General features: G+C 42.8%; 2 protein-coding genes across 6 annotated transcripts; both read right to left on the bottom strand.

The window, feature by feature from the left end:
* Positions 1-156: 156 nt before the first annotated feature.
* LOC134860952 (uncharacterized) lies at positions 157-6,543 on the bottom strand. Of its 3 annotated transcripts, XM_063877850.1 has the most exons (11): positions 6,386-6,543; positions 4,623-4,689; positions 4,251-4,311; positions 3,691-3,866; positions 3,467-3,614; positions 2,911-3,119; positions 2,584-2,705; positions 2,429-2,508; positions 2,144-2,284; positions 1,928-1,990; positions 157-1,534 (listed from the first exon to the last, which is right to left on the bottom strand). In XM_063877850.1, exons 1-6 carry the CDS (start codon positions 6,541-6,543, stop codon positions 2,947-2,949), a joined length of 783 nt encoding a protein of 260 aa, XP_063733920.1. In that variant the 3' UTR covers positions 157-1,534; positions 1,928-1,990; positions 2,144-2,284; positions 2,429-2,508; positions 2,584-2,705; positions 2,911-2,946. The 3 variants fall into 3 exon arrangements, with proteins under 3 accessions (XP_063733920.1, XP_063733919.1, XP_063733921.1); XM_063877849.1 differs by having other exon boundaries at positions 2,429-2,705; XM_063877851.1 differs by lacking the exon at positions 1,928-1,990 and having other exon boundaries at positions 2,429-2,705.
* On the bottom strand, positions 6,530-13,750 carry LOC134860953 (calcipressin-1-like). 3 transcript variants are annotated; one of them, XM_063877852.1, is made up of 5 exons: positions 13,446-13,750; positions 13,195-13,326; positions 8,258-8,431; positions 7,982-8,141; positions 6,530-7,396 (listed from the first exon to the last, which is right to left on the bottom strand). In XM_063877852.1, exons 2-5 carry the CDS (start codon positions 13,309-13,311, stop codon positions 7,212-7,214), a joined length of 636 nt encoding a protein of 211 aa, XP_063733922.1. In that variant the 5' UTR covers positions 13,312-13,326; positions 13,446-13,750; the 3' UTR covers positions 6,530-7,211. The 3 variants fall into 3 exon arrangements, with proteins under 3 accessions (XP_063733922.1, XP_063733923.1, XP_063733926.1); XM_063877853.1 differs by having other exon boundaries at positions 13,499-13,750; XM_063877856.1 differs by lacking the exon at positions 13,446-13,750 and adding an exon at positions 9,286-9,948.
* Positions 13,751-14,428: the final 678 nt, after the last annotated feature.

The raw sequence follows: 14,428 nt of genomic DNA, 5'->3' as shown, positions 1-14,428 counted from the left end.
TTAGTTGTAGTTTAATTAATTATCAGAGTTCTTAAATATATTATTATTATTATTAATATTAATAATAATGAATTCCTTGAATGTGAAAACCTACTAGTTAATCTGATTCTAAATAATTAATTATACTTCATTAGACTATTGAAATGCATCCTCCGGTACAGGTCCATGTAGACTTTATTGGATTTATGTCATGTTTTATGACAACAGAAGAGTTTAAACAGAGACTGACATGTTTATAGAGGGATGTCCAGTATCGTAGCCTTAATCATCCCAACTATCTGAGGTATACCACTCCATGCAGCGATACTTTAACACATTCTATTAATACACATGTTCTGGATAATGTCCTTGGTACATACTGTATAGAGGTTCATCTGAGGTTGAATATTTACAACCTTGCATTTTAAAAAGAGCTTTGATTCCAGTCTGAGAGGGCGAGTTGGAACAGGAGTATTCAGACCCTTTGAAGTACGAACACTATGCTGTAAAAAATACTCTGAAAAGTCAAATTCCTAAGTTTGGGAGGTGTCACTCAAGTAAAAGTAAGAGGAAAATGAAATAAAAACGTGTTAAAAATGAATTAAAAGATGAATAATTATATTTTAATTGGTTAATTTATGAATAAGTGTTGGCTGGATTCATTTATAACAATATATTGCATCTTTTATTCTTGTGTTTTCTATCTTAGCTGGTGAAATAGCCAGTGAATAAAGCTGTAAGTGAAGTAAAAAGTGCATTGCTTCCACTTGAAGGGGTCCTATTATGCTTCGATATCAGTGCATTTAAGCACATACATAAATGCAGGTGACGGACTATAAAGCTTATTATAGTGTGTGTATTATTATTATTGTGACAGTGGCTCACCATACAGACTGTACTCACATAGATTCGCTGCTGAAGTTCACATGGCTTAAATGACTGCCTTATACAGCTGCCTGGCACAGTGTCATTTCTATATTGAATTTCACCTGTTCTTCATTCCTGACAGAGAGGGGTGAGGAGCACACACACACACATCATGCTATCAACACACACTCTGATTCTTCAGCAAGTTGGTACAAATATACAGCAAAATTGATCCATGATTGCTAATGCTTATAAAAGTCTAATTTGTGTCATTAAACCAGTACAGAAAGTAAAAGAACTTCAACAAATTGTGTCTGAATGACATGTACAAAAACAAGTTCACCATGATACAGCATATCATTGTTCCTCTGGACAACATCACACATGGTTTGCACACAGGCCAGTCCAGAAATCCGATAACCACACTCCCAAATCTGCCCTGTTACATCTGGTATTGAGTCACAGTCAAGTTTCAACTTAAAACAAGGCATCTTTTCCTTGAGCTCGAAACCCCCCCTTAGGTACAAAAGTCCGCTGAGCAGAAAAAGTGTGGCTTCCTCCATCCTCTTTCAGATCCTCTGCGCTGCTTTCAGAATACACAGAACCACGGCGGTCACCAGCAGCACTCCAGCGATCAGTCCATATCGAACCCACGGGACAGTGTCCGGCTGTGACGTCTCTGGGGCGGCTTGAGGGAGGGAATGGGGTGATGGATAGAGGATACACATTAAAAATGCAATACAGTATACTCTTTGCATTTTGACGTGTCGATAAAGTTTAAAACCTACTTTTTTCGATTGGAACCGGGCCAAAATAAAAAGGGTACATTTAAATTTCGGAATTTGAATCCAATGTAGTACAAACAATCGTTCTGAGTTTGGTGGTTGAATGCCCTTTTGTAAATCCCTTTTAATTGTTGTAAAGTTGCTATTTACTCCTGCAACAGAAACCTTACTACGGTTGGGAAGTAGCCTAACCTCTAAGTCTGTCTCAATAGCATGAACCTTGCCGTCAGACTACACCTCAGAAATCTTACAAATTGGAATAAAAGCAGAGCGTTTTGTGTCATTCTCATGCTGACCTTCGTATGGGCGTGAGGATTGCGTCTCCTCAAAGGCTTCCATTTGCTGCAACTCGGTCAATACTTTAAAAACATCAGACAAACATGAAAGACAGAATAAGAATGATGATAAGTTGCGCGACTCTAAGCTCTAGGTGAACGTTTATCGGCCATTGCGCTGATTATTACGGTATTTTCTGTTTCTCAAATGTACATGACTAACTGAGAATGGTTTACCTTCAATTGGCTGTGTGGGATCTTCCAGGAAAACAGGTATAACATCAGTCTCTGTCGTAGACACTCCCGGCCACTGTGACGTACTGACCCAGTCCTCTGTTGCTCCTGTGGTCTCATTAGTGCTAACCAACCAGGTGTCCTCTGGAAAAGTGACCAAAATATCTATTTAATTCGTGATTGATTGTGTCTTACATTAACGCAGGTCTTCCCAATGAATAATGGCTGTTAGACGCTGCATAATTCTCTCATAACGACATATATTGTGCAGCAGCAGTTAAAAGTTACCAATATCTGTGGTGTTCGTTTCCACTACCGTCAATGTGATACTCTCTGGAGTCCCTAGCCTTGTGTAATCATCAGTAATGCTGAAAGAAACAGAAATGATTTCCTAAAAGTGACCTATCTTTCATTTTGCAGGTAAAGCAGTCCATTGAAGTTACCTGGTTTTATACAAACACTGGTATTCTCCGCTGTCTGTCATCAAGGCTGGGCTTATTCTCAGATGAAATGCTTCATGAGAGTCATTATCGACCATTTTCAAGTCATCAAAAGAACTCTCATCCTGTAAGTGTTAAAGGAGATATATTATCCTAAACGTCATCACGCCAAACATTAGCCGCCTTTAGCTTAGCGCTGTTTGTTTACTGCCTATTTTTGCAGCAATCCCAAATCCAATGGTATAATCCCAGTTGGTTTTTGTTAAGGAAGGACAGAAACTCTAGTGTAACAGTGGCTTCACATACAAGTCATTTGTCTCTTTAACACACCTGGACATCCATGAAAATGTCCATCTATGGCATGCATTATTGTCCATCTGCAGTATACAGTACCGCGTGGAACAACGCTATGGTGTTGCCGTTCCAGGTCCACCAGACGAACATGTCGTCGGGGGACTGTTTTCTGGACATCTGAATATAGCATGGCAGAGTCACCGTGTCACCTGCCAGCTCCAACATGGACCTCTCAACGTGTGGCACTGTAGGAAAAGCAGAGAAACACAGTCAAGCTTACGCATTCTGTCTGGAGACTACTGGAAGTCTGTGGAAAGCCAATGCATGGTCTGGTCTTCTGAAGCATTCTGCAGCAATCCCTATGGAGGTCTTACTTTGTTTTTCGCGCAACTATTTCTGCTGCTTTGTGGTTCCTAGACTCTCACAAAGCTTAGCCTTTAGGCAGCAAGCTTGTCTCCTGTGGAACCAGCCTCTAGTTTGTTTTCAGGAGGCAGACTTAATACTTTCCTTTGTGATAAAGGTTGAAGTTAGGGCTAAAGGTGAAGCTGGTCGACACATCCATGAGAGTGACCTCCTCCACCTTCTAACTCACCACTGACTTGGAGCCACACTGTTGAAATGGTTTTCCTTCCTTGCCATATGCACTCGTATAAATCGGTGTCACTGAGCAAGGCGTAGCCAAGTTCCAGCGACCACTCTCCTTCCCTGAGGTGCTCCTCTGAGGGCAGGGCGAATCGGCCCTGAAAGGAAGTATGAAATGATCCCCGGTTAATAGCAAACGTGATTAAACGACGGGTGATTTCAGATTGTACTTACCTTAAATCTGTCTGCTTGTCTTAGCTCCTCTCCCTGCAGAATTGCCACATCCTCCCCCATCGCCTCCCACAACAGAGCCCCCTCCTCCTTCTCTAAGTAGGTTGAGGCGTTACAGGGCAGGATGACCATATCCCCGTACCCCACCTGAAGGTGATATGTCTGCGCTATGTTCAGGGCTGGATGGAAAGAAGATCGGAGGTTATTATTCATGTTTTAGTATTCTACTGCCAGGAACACAAGGGATGGCGACGGGAGATGGAAGGAAAGAAAGAGCAGGTAAGGATGAACGAAGAAAAGGGAGTGATCCAGATCTTTTATTTTGAAAATCTTTGCAATTGAGCTTCTATTCCTCTCTCCAATCATTCAGGCTATAAAACATGTCCAAATGTACCTTCTGGGGACTCTTACATATTGTCTGCAGTGATTTAATGTTACGCTGAATGTCTGTTTCCCACTTTCCTGCCTTAAACATGTGTTTGTATTCTGACTGAGCCTTCACAGTACAGTATAATATTATATAATGATGCGTTTTGTTGCCGTTATAAGAAATAAAGACTTACCATTGCTCTGAAGACACAGCAACACCACCATCATACACACGGGCAACATCTTGGGACGGTGCTGAAACACAAAAGCACCATTAAACTCTGAAAAGGATAACCACCATACTATACCTCATAAAGAAGTGAGGCCATGTGTTGCTTTGTTACGTGCTTACAAACACCTTCAAAATGAAGTTAAATAAGGTATAGTCTTTTGGCGATTGTGCATTTCTTTAAAACCCGTGCATTTCGGAAGTTAAAAGTCATTTGTAGACGATTTTCAAATGGTATTACCGTTTTTAGAATACATTTACCGATCCACACACTGACGACACGGCAGCCACACAAGGTGACACACTCCTCATTATATAATCTGACGCTCACACTCACATGCAGACCAGAGGAGCCAGAGATCGATCCGAAGGACTTCTGATTAGCCGACAGCCCTCTCTTCCTCCTGAGCATGCAACAGAACAGGTCGTCGTCCGAAAGATATTCACAAAGAAGTATTTCCTACTCCTATAATATCATCTGGTCCATTTTTCCAAAAGGAATACAACATTGGGAGAGCTACACAGAAGTCAAGGCTCCAGATAAGCATGCATTCTCTGCATAATGTCACTTAACTTTAGGTAGAGTGGTGCAATAACATAAAGTTAAAACCAAAATCTGCTCTTACCGGAAAATGTTGACGAGACGTAAGAAGATGAGAGATGCCTGTGTGTGTGTGTGTGTGTGTGTGTGCTCCTCTGACACCCCTGTGTGTGTACGTGTGTTCTCATGTCACAGCTCGGTGTATGTGTGTGTGCTCTCCTGTTACATGACATTCTTTGAATCTCAGCGGCAGCACACGCGTCCTTCAAGTGCTGCGGGAAATCTTGAATCTATATGGCAGGTGACGTGTCGTTTAATGTAGTGTATTTAAACATTTTAAGGTTAACACGCAAATAAATGAGCGTCACAAGAGAGAGGAGCAAATACAGTCAACGCACACAACCAGGAATAGATAAAGGGACCCTCATTACGGCCGGTAAGATGGGTATCCTACCATGAAAATGTCACAGTGTGAAGAAGTATGTCCAGAGTGACAGAGGTTATGTATCATATGTACCTGATCAGTGTTTCTGGAATATGGTACGACACGAAGGCCTATGCTTCCACTATATGTGTGATACTTTCAGGCTCCACAGGACACCTTTACCAAACCAGATAGAGCTATTAAAGGTATTTCTGATATTTGGTCCTTTTATTGCAGCCTGTCTGATCTGGTTTACAGTGTTGGAATTTAATTGAGTTCTCAAGTATTTTCATACCTTTAAAGATTCAGACTTCTAGCTAATAAGAAATACGAACCTTCTGATAATTAATCAAATGACTTGAAAATTCTAGACATTTGACTCTGAAATGGGCCATATGGGTCATTTGGTAAGTATATTTTAATGATTTGAGATTTTCAATGCAGGATTTTTACTTCTCAGTACGTATATTTACATTCTGCTTTTTCTAAAATAATCCTCCTTGTGTTATAAACATTTACTTTTTCATTGAATGTATAATAGCTACACATTGTTTCATTAAAACAAATCTAAATAGATCTAAGATTTGCTCCTTCTCTCCAACTTAATTCCTTGTACCGTGTGTATGTACGTACCATTATACAGCACATTCCCAGTAAGTGTAAACCTCCTTGTCAGTGTCCCAACATTCATTAAAGGCTATGAGGACAAATCTGAATCAGCAGTAGCGCCCTCTGCAGTCTGCTGTGAGAAGTGCATGAGTTACTCACCAACACTGAATTATAAAGCATGCATTAAAGCATCAGTCTGTCCTTCACGTTACTTAACACATATAACCTACGATACTCCATGGACTGGTTTGGAATACTATAAGTGCTTACTCAGTTAAGTATTTAAAGAAATCATGTATTATAACCCCAATCGACCTCCGTTTTTGACCTATTATTAGATGCTTATACCAATAATGTGTCAGTCAATACGTTGTTCTACATTTCTACAATGAGCATTAGAAATAAATACAGATAAGTATAATATTAATCAGCTGATTTCACCTGATTGATGTGATCACTGTGTTTTTAATTAGATTTTGTTCCACATTGAACCAGTTATAGCATATGTTTTGTGTCCTGTGTTTACCTGATGATTAGCAACCACTGGCAAACCTCCTCCTCCTGCCCTTCCCTATCCTTACTCTCCATCTGCTGCTCAAACATGAGGTTGAAAGTTCTGAAGAAGTCCAGCTCAGGTCGACACTGATAACATGAAAATGACAGACACATATGAGCTTGAAACATGTTTTAATTGTAAATCAATAATGTAAATGCAGCTGCTGTAATGTGGGATGGCTTCACAAATCAGCCTGAATAAACACCCTGGAGAGGAAAAGAGGACACCAACATGTGTTAATACAAAAAACAGCCTGTAGCTATTGACAGTAACTGAAGATAATGTGAAACGCAATAAAAAAAACATGACCTACCAGAATGGTGCTGCATTCATGTAATGTGGGAATAACCAACATCCCTGTGATGGTCTTGTACACACTTTATTTGCACCTGTCCAGCTTAAACCTCACAAACACACAAAATAAGTCATGGTACACTTCAGGTTTTTTTGTAAAACATCACCAAAAACGGAAAAATCTCCCTCCATTGCACTACGATCAAAACATGGTTATACATTTTTTCCTACAGTTCAACACTAATATTTCCTTTAGTTCCATCTCCACCCCTCACAAGCAGTACATATGACCTGATGGCTAAAGTGAGCAGTGTTTCCCACCAGGAAGTTCATATCTCCCGTCTTTCCCACGGGAATTGAACGCAGCAATGGACACTAAGTTTCCTGTCCCTCTTATGAAATGCTCGTCTACGGCACATGGCTCGGGTCCCGAACCTTTCCTCAAAGCTCAGAGCGTGTTCCGCTCTCCATCGATCGCTTCCATGATGAAATGTCTCTCCTCTCACTGCTCCACTCCGGGCGTGAAGTCAGGGCGCCGCGTCTGGATGATCTTCGGCCGCAGGGGGCGGGGCTTGTCGTCTTGGTCGCTGTCGTCGGGGGCGGAGCTGTCGCCTCGCTCGTCATCGCAGACGTGGACGACGACACTGGGGGTGGTGGGGGTGGCGGTGTGGAGCTCGTACTTGTCCCCTGGGAGAAGGAGTACAGGAGTCACTATGCATGCTGGGGCCCATTACAGCACCAGGAGAGTTCCCTATCATCATTTATCTACGTAGAGCATCTTTAAAATATAATTGGTTGTCAGTAATGGACGTTGGAAGCACACACTGCTATGTGTTAAGCAGTGCAGCCATGACTTGACATCGACTCATCAGAGCTGCATGAGGAGGAACGTGGGCGGACATTAGTGAAGTCTGATTCAGAGGAGTCCCAACTGAAGAATCTCACTTAGCAGAAAGCTAGTTTTAGATTCTATAAAACCAACTATGTATGACTCATAGGTTGAATACGGTTGTTGTGAAAGCAATAGGACCCTTCTGCTCAACATTGCCATATACAGAGAGAGCCATTTTGTAGATTTCAAAACCAATCATAAATGTAGTTTGACCTTTTGTCGGTTTAACCAAATGTTGTACAAACAACACTTATATGTATAAGACAAATAATAAATAATAGCATTACTTATGTTACATAAACATTATTATAGATGATTCATTGTTTGTTCAAAATAACTGAAGTGGAACAAGCTATGGTGATAAGGTATGTGCGTGTCACCTGGTCCCAGTTTGGAGATGGCACACAGCAGGTCGTAGTTGACGACGGGCATGGCGTCATGAGACTGCTCCCAGCCCACCGGGGGGGAGGCGGGGGGCGAGATCAGGAACTGCTTATCCGGCTTGGGGGGCTCCAGCCGAGGACTGCCTATGTGGACAGACTGCAGACACAGAGGCTTGATTAAAGATTGAGATGGAGGTGCAAACAAACCCCGTGAGGGACTTGCGGTGCTCTGTAGATCAGTGCAGCATGTGCAAACGATGCATTTAAGGCTACCTGAGCGAAGTAGAGTCTCATCTCTTTGCCGTTGAAGTCGGTCTTGTGGAGTCGCAGTCTGGCCTCGGCTGCAGCCAGAGCATCGCTGAAGCTGATCCTCACTCTGCGGAAAGACTTGAAGTACTGGAACTGCACCTCCGGCTCGAAGGAACGGAACAAGCCCTCAAAACTGCCCTGCGGACACAGAGAGGGAGAGAGGGGCTGAGAACAGGAATCCCACCATCTCACCCACACATGAATACAGTTATGAAACAGATTTCTTTTTTTAACTACAGCTCCATACAGGACACCAACAACGAAACGATGAATGGAATTAAACGAGCCGTAGCAGTCGTCAGTTTGAGAACGCGGATAAAAATAGCAATTCCCAGAGTCATCGTTTCCTCCTGCAGTGCAGCAGAGGAGCTCTGACCGTGCAGTGAGTCATGATCGAGTCAAAAGAGGAAGGAGTTCTGCTCACTGAAACACTTTAAACCCAATATGCGTCTGCGGATAATCTGCAGGGCCCCTAGAACATAAACACACAATGCACAATCGAAGTCCAACCCTACAATCTGCCCACCTGATGTATGCACTGGTCATATGCGCACACTCCATAGTAACCACAAACACCTCTTAAATTACAGTGTTTATTAAAAAGACCCCCTAGTTTGGGTTTGGTTCCAAAAAACTGCCTCCCATAATGCAACCCAACAGCCTATTTTCATCACCCTTCCCTGCCTCTTCAATGGTTTTCATTTCTAGTCTCTAAACCAAGGCCAAATAACACCAGTGACATCACCGTGACATCATCACGGTTGGTGTGTGTATGTAGAAAGCTTTTCAACAGACAAATAACACACTTTGCTCTTAGAGACAGTGAACTCGTCATGTGTCAAATACTGAATATTCAGTGGTAAATACGCTGCAGCCTTGATCACGCAAGAAACCATCCTGTAAAAATGATTCGCCAATGGCAGGCTTATTTTAGTCGTGTACATTCAATAAGTGTCCAAAATATAGAGCCTAAGGGAACATCGCTCTCTTACCTGGGCCTCAGGACGGTTGAACACTTCCTGGTTGCTCACCGAGGCGACCAGGCAGAAGCGGTTACACTTGGTGGTCTTGATGTGCATGATGGGAGACCCGGGGAGGCGGAACCTTCTCCACCTGATACCTGAGGTCAGGGCGCAGCGGGTCGCCGAAACTATCTTCAGGCGTTGCGAAGGCGGCGGCGGTAGGGATGAAGAGGAAGGGGGAAATCGGAGGAGCGTTGCCTTCCCCAGGGTGGCAGACGGAAAGGAGGAAATAGATGCTCTTTGGCGGAAACAGCTGCCTTTTACAGGTGGATCTTCTTCTGTGGTGGTGAGGCACTCGTTTCCTGTCCTCACAGTGCACAATGTTAGAGATGCAGAAGCCTCCTTCCCCACATTCCAAGGTTATCTCGTCTCAATCTCCGGAAATACACAATCCAGCATTCCCTTTATCTTCTTCCTCCGTCTTCCTCGATGTGTGTCAGCTCTGCAAACTGAGGAATTTTCCAGAGATTCGGGTGTGGAGAGCCTCTGTCTCTTCTCAGCTCTCTCTTTCTCTCCTCTCTGTCCTACTGCTCCACAGCCACTTAAATGAGCTCCTGCCGGGCGATGACGCATTACCCACAATCCCCTCCCTCTCCATGTCCTGGTTCCATTCATTCACTGCAAACCAATCAGCTGTTGAAGAGGGAGGGACCGCTTTTTATTTTTCTCTTCCTATGCCTGTACTGACAGATACTAGCCAATGCTGAATAATCACATAGAAAGAAGGGCATTGTGTGTGTGTGTGTGTGCACATAGAGATACTGGAAAATAATGACATCACCGCTTAGCAAACATTAATCGGCTTTCTGTTTTATTTGAAAATCCTTTGTCGAATGGAAAATGTGTAACAAAGAGCCTTTCAACTCTTAATTTCACACACATACCAAAGAGGTATCAGCTGACCTCTGAGAGCATGGAGCAAGGCGGAAAGGAAAAGACGTGTCAGCAGAGTTAATATGGATGAAGCTGAGACAGCTGACAGACGGGGGGGGGGGGCAGATGAAGAGTGGAAGGAGACATAAGAAGAATGCAGGGTGGAGGGATGAAGGGATGAAAAGCAGGAGGTGGTGCTCATGGAAAGTATGCAGTTTGATAACACGCTTTTATGAGGTATTAATAGCAGAGAGCTTGAAGTGGGGGGGAAATGTGTGCGTGTGTGTCTGTGTGTGCAGCAGGCAGTTGGAAAAATAAGAGCAGGCTGTGCAGACACCAAGGTTTGTGCGTATGTGTGAGTACTTAAACACTTGTGGGTTGGGAAGAAGAGGTTCACACAGTAGAGCGGAAGTGTTGTTATGCTGCATTTAACAGAGAGCAAATAATTACCATAACTTCTTCAAACCCGAGAACAATAGAACTCCCTTATTAAATAAAAAAATGAACCTACCGCTGACTAGATAGAAAACAGCCCAGCCAAGTCACCATAGCAACAGCTTATGTTTTTGCCTCATGATGCTACAGAGTGACAAAATAATCCTGAATGAAAATATGCTAGTTAGCTTTAGCTGTGGGAAGCCCAGTCCTGCTTGGCTAAATAGCAGCGCTAACAGCTAACACATTAAAGAGGCCCTGCTGAAGAAAACATGCAAGTATCATAAAAGGTGTGTTTGCCAGAGATCTAATCGTCCAAATATTCCAAAATCAAATGGAAAATCTAAATGTTTTATAGTTAAGGGAGCTCTTGCAATGCTAGCTTCCAGGTTGACCTAAAAAAAGACACCTATACTTTATATAACTCAACCTAACTGAGCACATAGCTTTTAAAAACAGGCCTCAGCATGCTCCTGTGTTACCCACAGTGCATCTGCAACACCACGGCTGCTGCTTATAAACTCTTAGCCTAGCATGTCCACATACTGTACATGATGCGTGTGGCTGGCTGAGTGCAGGTGTTAATACACGCTGGAATGATTAATAGCACAGCGGCGTGTGCGCAGGGTGGAAAATGAAGCGCTGTGCCTCCCGACAGTGGAGCCGACGCGTTGTGTAAGTGTTGTTTGTTGACGTTAAACATTACCGTGAGTATGTGTGTGTAGGTGCTAATCATCTCCAGACCTCACCCTGCAGCGGCCGCTATCCGAGCGTGTGAGTGTGTGAACGCTCAGCCCCGCATTTTTTCCATCACTATGTTTTGGTTTCATCCTCCCATTTTTTCCATTCCCTCACTAGACAGATACACACAGACAGGTGCACACAAGAACAACACACACTGGACACTGCGAGCCAGCTGCTACGGTTTTTTTATTGCCTCTTTTCTATGCTCAATTGAAAGTTGTATTGTTCCCACTAACAACTGATACCTGTAGGCTGATACAGTGCGTGTTAGAGCCTGACACACACTGGCGTCTTTACAGTTGTATAATATCTGGTATGAAGAGTTTAAACCCCTTTTAACCTGATTTCACTCTCCTTTCTATCACTATGTGTGTGTTTGTGCTAGTGTGTGTGTATGTTTGTTTGTGAGAGACAGCATTTAAGCATTTAGAGACATCTGTAGATCATTGAATTCTGCTCAAGATTCAAACCCAAAGCGTATCTTCTTATGGCAAATCCCCCTCAGTTTCCATTCCCTTAACCACTCACCAAAACACCCTCTGCGCTTTTAGGTGGATTCCAGTTCCTTCAAGCCAAAGTCCAATAACACATCCCTAATTCCACACCTCCAGTTCTAAATCAAACCCCACTCTGAGCCCAAGGGGGCCTCAGGTAAAGGCAGCCACACTGCTCTGTTTACTTGTGGCTTAAACAAAATTCCATATGTGAACAGGAAGAAAGGGCCAGGACCATGATGACACATCTGTCCCTTTTCCAGCTCTATCTTAACTTTTCGGAAGAACAACATTATATGTCTCAGTGTTGCATGGAATTACGCTGAGTCATGTCCAACAAAACAACGCGCTCACATTTTCCATCTGGCAAAAAACGTGTTTTTGTCTGATGCAGATTCAGCTTTGTTTCCGTCCCTCATGTCCAACCTTCTCGTCTGCTAGTGTAAGCAAGAAATGCTAATCCCTGCTGGGAAATACAGCACACGCATTTTATAATTTGAGTGATGACCGAAATCTGTTCATCCATTCTGCTTTAAGTCTTGGTGATAACAACAAAACAAAAATCACACTGGCAGAAGATTCTCACGGGAGAAGCTTGACAACCATTGAAAGCAGGGTTTTCAGTGTTTGGATGTTATATTTTCAAATAGTAAATCACAACGTGTCGTTAAATCTGTAGGTACATTATTCTCCATTTAAAAAGTTCTGCATCACTGTCCAAAAGTTAAACAACCTAAATATTCAATTAAATTACAAAACACTCCCAACTATTCCCTCCTCCACAATAGAAACAATGGAGTGTTCCGAAGGACACATTCCCACACCCTTACTGGAACACGCTGTCACTGGATACATCTGACCCTGCCCAGTGGGAAAGAAGCTGGATCATGGAAGAAAGGGAAGCAGGGGGAAAATATGTTTCTCAAAGGATGTCTTTGGACCACTTTTCCATCAGCAGCACAAAACACCAGCTCATCTCACTGCCCAGGGTGTGTGTGTATGGATACACTGCCTGTGTGTGAATCAGCAGCTGGTTGTGTTAGTGCTGGCAGGCTCTGTCTACAGTTACACCCTGAACATCATGGTAGCTTTTCTTTACTGCAGCTAAACCAACGTTAGAAATGCATTTAAATGTGTGATCATCTCATAAAAACTGGATCCAATTCCTTGAGAGCCAGTAATGGGTACTTTTGATACTTTGATAACAACACCGTAGCTACAGTGCATCTGACAAGACAGCCTTTGAATCTTTAGGACAACTGAATATTTACCTTTACTTAAGTACAGGATGTGAGTACTTGATCCACCTCTGTATATAGCAGCTTGTGCTTACCTTCAGTGTGCCTTCTTTGAACAAATCCTCCGGTACTTTGCAGGCGATCAGGGCGTTGGGTAGATCGGTAAACTGGACATCTACGGTCGCCTCCTCTCCATCGGCGGCCCGCTGCATCACGATGACTGTCCTCTACAGACACAGCATCGAAAGCTTTGATTATTAATAATAAAGACGAGGCTTAACGCCCATAGGCCGTGTATTGGCTCACGTTGAGGCTAACAAAATAATGCTTTTACAGTCATGCGTACCAATAAAGCTGTGGTCGTTATTTCATGTGAAAAGTGCGATGTGGAAAGCTCACCGGAGCTGTCTTTTCTTCCGTTATTAGCTTACACTAAGCTGGCTAGCTGCTAATGCTAACCAGGAAACTGCAATAAAGCCGTCGAACAATTAAAACACGATATTCCTTGAATATTTTCTCTCACTCGGGTCTGGGTGGAGGTGGTCGTTAGGAAGGTGGTATTGTCTTAAACTAAAACAGCCCAATATTCTCTAATTTTAACTGAAAATAGTCCCCTCGAATAGATGTGTTAGCATATCTCGCAGAGGATAAAGGAAATGACGTTGTTGTTCTTCTTTCCAGCAAATTAGGCACAAGTATAGAACATGTCTGACCCCTACCGGTGTAGTAACGTCACTGTGAAAAGTGAAATACAGTATAATACAATAATGTTCGAGGGGATTAAACTGCCATTTAAAACACGTCATCCTTAAAGACAATTACATTATACATGCTAAACAACAATAAACTAAAAAAAAGTAAATTTTTGCTTAGTTTGTTTTATCGAGCAGTGTCTGAATTTAAATTGAAGACAAGCTGGTGCAGAACTGTAAGTGAAAGCCGAGGGAAGACATGTTTCCTTTCCACAAATGTTCAAATATAAGGATAAGAGAAGAAATAATGGTCTGGTATGGTATGGTGTGGTATGGTATGGTATGGTGTGTGAGCAACAGCACAGTGCCATATTGTGTCAGCCACAGTAACAATTGTAAAAGCTCCAATAATGGTTTTCAAATGAGTGTTAAAACTGAATTAAACTCTTTGAAAGTTACACAAGGCTGAAAGTGGTAGTGATATTTGTTACTGTGTTTGAGGAACTTAACTACAGTTGTGCGAAGGGGTTTAAGCTCCAGGTCATGTGGGGATCAGCCACCATTTAATCCTCTGGAGAGAGAGAAACTGTGAGAGGGAGGGAGTGAGAGAGAGAGAGAGAGAGAGAGAGAGAGAGAG

This window comes from Eleginops maclovinus, chromosome 24 (assembly GCF_036324505.1).
Source record: "Eleginops maclovinus isolate JMC-PN-2008 ecotype Puerto Natales chromosome 24, JC_Emac_rtc_rv5, whole genome shotgun sequence".
Classification (NCBI taxonomy): Eukaryota; Metazoa; Chordata; class Actinopteri; order Perciformes; family Eleginopidae; genus Eleginops; species Eleginops maclovinus.
Note: the sequence above shows the minus strand (reverse complement) of the source record. Positions and strands in the feature narration are given on the sequence as shown.